The sequence below is a fragment of the Egretta garzetta genome, unplaced genomic scaffold (genome assembly GCF_000687185.1).
Source record: "Egretta garzetta isolate BGI_Z169 unplaced genomic scaffold, ASM68718v1 scaffold581, whole genome shotgun sequence".
Lineage (NCBI taxonomy): Eukaryota > Metazoa > Chordata > Aves > Pelecaniformes > Ardeidae > Egretta > Egretta garzetta.
In genome coordinates this window covers 346849-352246 of record NW_009258623.1, presented here as the reverse complement: position 1 = coordinate 352246, position 5398 = coordinate 346849, and the positions used below count along the sequence as shown (strand labels likewise).

Genomic DNA, 5398 nt, shown 5'->3' with positions numbered 1-5398 from the left:
TTACCCAATACTGGGCAACTTATGCCCCATATCTCTTACCTATCAGGAAGCCAGCAGCTCTGGTGAGGCGTTTTGGAACTGGGGCTGCTGCAGCAGTGGGTTCACAGATGTTTAATTGCAGCCTGTGACAGGTTCCAGGTGTCTCCCACACAGCTGGTGTCTATACTGGGGTGCAGAAAGGAAGCAGGGGCACACCAGCCTGCAGCCTGACTTCTGGTCCAGGACGCAGTTGTCCTATATGGATCTCGTAACAACTGCCTTTTGTACACTTCCTTGGATTCAGATATGCATTTTGCCTCTGATAAATCTTTGCGTAGAACTTAAAGGACCTGGGAAGTTACAAGCTTTAGCCTGAAGTCTCTAATATTTGTTTTCACTGATATTGCCAGTTGTGCTGGCAACCCAGTATAAACCATGAGCCTAAAATACTGTAAACAAAGGCGTGATCTGAAAGTCATACCGTAAATATGTTGAATTACCCCATTTGGATAGGGCAAAAGTACCAGTTTACACAACTAATTTATGCCACCAGCCCCTCAAACTCGCATACGTTGCAATTACACGTTCAATTAATAGCCTTGTGAATCTCGGTGCTGCAGTCACGTCCTACGGTTTCGGTGTGCATGCCTTCTGTCTAAGAACCTGATATTAGAAGGTTTAATGTTTCAAGGAGGTTTAGCATCGGTTTTATGATTTGCACTGCCTGATCCTAACTCTTGGGAAGAGTTTTTGGAGGGGGGGTTAATGAGGGTGAGGGAACACAGCTACCGGCTGTCTCCAGACACCGTCGGGTTGGATGTATAACATGCAGACTTCTCCAAGTGTTGCTCCCCTTCAGTTAGGAAGGGCTGAAGGCATTTAGTTGTTTGCACTATAATGTCTCTTTTTCTCCCAAACACTTTACTCTCAAAGAGCTAGAAGAGCCCTAATTTTCTGACTTTCCAAATGCCAGTTTGTAGAAGGCCCCGAGACGGTTGGCAGATAGGTTTGCTGTCTCACCCCCTTGGGCTGGTGAGGAGGAGAGAGAGAGATTCATCCTGCCAATGTGAGTCAAAGCCATCTCTGGTGTCCAGCCTAATCTACTCATTAAGACTTCCTCTGCTGATGGAGAAAGACCAGCACCTGCGGAGAGTGAATCACCCCAATTCCCCCAAGCACGGACCCAGGGGCTGTTGTCTCTCTCTTGGAGGTGTATCTCCATTGAGTGTCAAAGACGTGCCTGGCAAAGTCACCCAAATTTTAGCTGTTGCTTCTTGAATGAGGTGGATCTCACCAGGCTGAAACATGCTACTGTTCCTTTTTTGTTCCCTGTAGAGACTACCAGAAGATGAGTCAAGAAGGTCTCTGACCTCCAGCTTGATAGAACCTCCAATATACCGAGGGCCAAAGGTTCAGCTGCATCAAATGGACTTCAGGTGAAGAGTTTGCAGCATTCCTCAAGTGAAAATGTCACTGAACATAAACCTAGTAAGAAAACTGAAATATGCCTCGGTTCCTGCATGCAACGTGCTCTGTTGTGGTGGTGTTTCATGTGGTAACAGAAGGTCAGTGTGAAATGCTTGATGGGAATGCTTTTGGGGGGCATTTTGAGCCCTTGCATATGAATCCAGACCCATAACTCAGTAAATTTGCTGGTGTTTCAGGCACAGAAATGATCCACCATTCATCACATGACTTCCATCGTTTTTCTTCATGGTTGACTTTCTTTTTTTTTCTTTTTGGTTACTTTTCCACATCCAAAACAAGCCTGGTGAGAGAAAAAAGGTGAGATTGTGAAATTACCCCCACAAAATGCAAGTCTGCAAAACACGCCATCATACACGAAACCCCATGAGACACAAAACCCCAAACGACACACTGCAAACAAATCACAAAGAGTTCCTTCAAAAATGTTTGCTAAACTATAATTAGCGTAAGTTAGGGGAACACTTCAAACCATAATATATTCTAAGCCAACTTGCAAACAGAGCACTTTTAGATTCCTTTTTATTTCCTCAGTAGTTAGTATTTGCTGGGCTGCTTTGCATTTTGAGGAGCATTTATTGCTGCCAGGCAAACCAAACCCTTAAGCGCTTTAAATTAATGTCCTGATCCTATCAAGGCCAGCTTCCCAAATGTATATAAGGGGTAGCATCACTGTGTCACTTCAGCGGGATCTCTGTTCCTCTCCTGCAGAAGAGCTTCCCCTAAACTTTCGTATTCCACCTCCAAATAAGCCACGATGAGTAGGCAGGCACCTACAGTGAGATCTGTCCTGGGACGAAGAGGCTTCAGTTCAGCTTCAGAGATCTGCGGTCGAAGCTACGCCGCCTCTGCCTGCCAGTCTGCCCGATGTGGAGCTGGTGCCTATAGCAGCAGGAGTGTCTGCAACCTGGGTGGAAACAGGAGAATTTCCTATGTGAACGGGGTCTGTGGCACTGGATGTTTTGGAGAGTTCGGCTTTGGCGGCGTAGGCTATGGTAATGTTGGAGGAAGGGTTGGCCTTTGTGGCCCCAGGGGATATAGTATTGTGAGAGGTTACCCCGATCGCAAGGCTGATGGCATCCAAGGTATCTGCATTGACGAACGGCTGCTGAAGCCCCTCTGTGTTGGGGTCGACCCGCTGGAACATGAAATACGCTGTCAGGAGAAGGAGCAGATCAAGACCCTCAACACCCAGTTTGCCTGCTTCATCGACAAGGTGAGTGCAAACCTGCTCCGCACTTGCAATTCTTTGAGAAAAGTAAACCACAACCAACCTCCTCCAAAAGCTCAGTCCAGCTCGTGCCATGAATCACTGAGCTGGGTCCATGCAAGGGTCTGGTTTCTTACAGAGCCATGTTGGTTCAGTGTGTCTTCAGTATTGGGGAAAGGGCTCATTTCAGCCACATACCGGTCCTAGAATTGGATGGCGTTTGTATTGTGGCCACGGTAGCACTGGACTTTCTTGCAGGTGCCTCCTCTCTGGACAGCCTCAGTTCCAGGCTGGATTTCTCATTGCAGCCTTCTTCTAGGTCAGCTAGAGGTTACAGCCCTGACGGGCTTGTCTTTCTGCCCTGTATTAGACCCTTCTCCCCCATTTGTCTTTAAATATAGCGACTGTTCCAAAAACATTCCTGAAGGCAAAGGAGGTTCATCTTGATTCAGGCACCTAAACGTTAGATATTGAAGTTTGAGCTGGCATCGTAGGATCCCTTTGTAGAAAAAACAGAGACAAACAGGTTCCACCCTCTCGGGGTTCAATCTCATCCTAACATGCAGCAGGGTACCACCCAGAGGAGCTTTATTTCTATTAATTGATGGGAAAGGCAGATTTAGACATGAAAATTCTAGATTTCTAAATAATTTTGACATGTGACCTAGATTTCTAAATAAGGGCAGACAGTCTTATGGTCACTGTGGCATATCACCTCTCACTTCCCGAAAATCCTCTTCTTACACCTGCAGTTTCACAGTGACAATTAAACCAGGTGTTGAGCTACTGCATCCATCTCTTCTTTTGAAGAATTGTTATTTTTCGGCCCACAGGTCCGATTCCTGGAGCAGCAGAACAAAGTGCTGGAGACCAAGTGGGGTCTCCTGCAGCAATATGTCCTACCGAAGAAAGGGAAAAATCTTGAACTGTACTTTGAGAATTACATCTGCGACCTGCGGAAGCGCCTGGACTGCTTGCTATGTGAAAAGCAAAAACTGGGCAGTGAAGAGTGTGCCACGAGCCAGCTGGTGGAGGAGTTCAAGTGCAAGTAAGGACCTTCAGGTCTCCTCTAGCTGTTGGCTTTTCACTTCTCCTCTGGTTCATCTCAGGCAACACCTCCCAGACATGCGGCACATCCCCTCTGGGGTTGTCACATTTTTCTGTCTCACTTGCAAACCCTTTGCATTGTTAATGTCGTTCAGGAAGAAGCTTCTGATCCTGGGATGGTCTAATGGTTGGTCTCCAGACACTGGTCATACAGTGCCTGATGGCAGTCTCTGAGCAAGTGAAGGGTGTTATTTATACCTGATGGTTAACGCTTGTGAGTCTTGCTTGGCTCAGCCCTTTTCTTCTCCTTTTCCAACAGATACGAAGAGGAAATCAACAGGCGTACGACTGTGGAAAATGAGTTTGTGGCACTCAAAAAGGTGAGAGGCTCAAAATACATGAAGCATTAAACCTATAAGAGGTTTATTTGGTGTAAAGCTTGGCTGAAATAGTGCATTATTAGCAAATGCCCGGCAAAAGTGTTTTATAATGAGCAGAAGGAGGAGGCCTGTAAAGAGGCACAGGGTCAGAAAAAGAGGAAAATGCAAGTAGAAAGCAAAAACACTGCATCCTCAAAGCTCACCTCATCAGCACCGCAGCAATACTTTTGTTACCCCAAGCACGTTCTTGAAGTACGGTGGGAGGGGGACAGTGCGGGAGAGGTCACACTGGAATGGCCAGTATCTAAGACACTGGTTATTTTCTGAAAGTCTCTTTGCATCCTTTATACTTGGACATCAGAAAAGCAGAAATCATTTGAACAATATTAAAAAAATTACGTTTAAATGCTCATTAGTCAATTCTGAGTTTGTAGCTAGGTCCTAAGTAATAAATAAACTAATCCCTGTAAGTCATGTTGGAATGGTTTTGTTTTCCTTTAGGAGACACCAGGGCATCTTGACTCACCCTCTCACACCTTTCTGCTCTTGAAAGCTTGTTGGAACACGTTTCTGTTTTACTGGCGCTGCCTCTGCCTTCTGTTTCTCCAATGTTTTCAGCGGGATTGGGCTGGAATGTGTCTCCTGTCTTTCAGGATGCAGACTGTATCTTTCTGAACAAGGAAGAGCTGGAGGTGAAGGTGGATCTGTTAAGAAGGCAGCTGGAGTTGTTGAAATGTGTGTTTGAGGAGGTGAGTTCCTCTGGTCTATCCCAGGAGTTTGGCAGTGCTGCCTCATCCTTCAGGTGCTCCAAATTCCTACACCTTCAAACCCCTCTTGGACATGTCTCATCCCAAGCCCTGAATACTTGAAAGCGTGGAAGTACAAGGTTGATATAACATTAACACAATTATGCTGGAAATAGGGTGGTTCCCCCTTTCTTAATGCAGCTCCAGGGACGAATTGGCTGTGTCCTAACTCTACCCCTGAGAAAAGAGATGCGTCTGTCTAGTTACTCTGGATTGCTGTTGTCTGATTAGAGCTAAACAAACTCCCAGCTTAATCCTGTCATTAACATCAGTAAAGCAGCTGAAGATGACAGGATACCAAGGGTTAAGTCACCCAAATTCCTTGCCCTTGATGTGGGCAGAATTGCTGCAGGTCAGCATGTAGGTCAGCAGCTGACATGTGGCAACTCATCCAGCAGGGAGAGTTTTCTGCTGAGCCAACCTGAGGGACATCTCTTGACTTGTTATATCCACCAGCCAAGCAGTGTAGCTCTTTGTCCCAGCCCTTCTTT

General features: G+C 46.2%; 1 protein-coding gene across 1 annotated transcript in view; it reads left to right on the top strand.

Moving 5' to 3' along the window:
• The first annotated feature begins 2221 nt into the window (after window positions 1-2221).
• The window catches only part of LOC104134662 (keratin, type II cytoskeletal 4-like), a 5470-nt gene continuing 2293 nt past the window's right edge, over window positions 2222-5398 (top strand). The window contains exons 1-4 of the mRNA XM_035903697.1: window positions 2222-2680; window positions 3508-3722; window positions 4041-4101; window positions 4755-4850. Of these exons, the coding sequence (XP_035759590.1) occupies window positions 2222-2680; window positions 3508-3722; window positions 4041-4101; window positions 4755-4850 (831 nt within the window). The remainder of the gene's footprint in view (window positions 2681-3507; window positions 3723-4040; window positions 4102-4754; window positions 4851-5398) is intronic.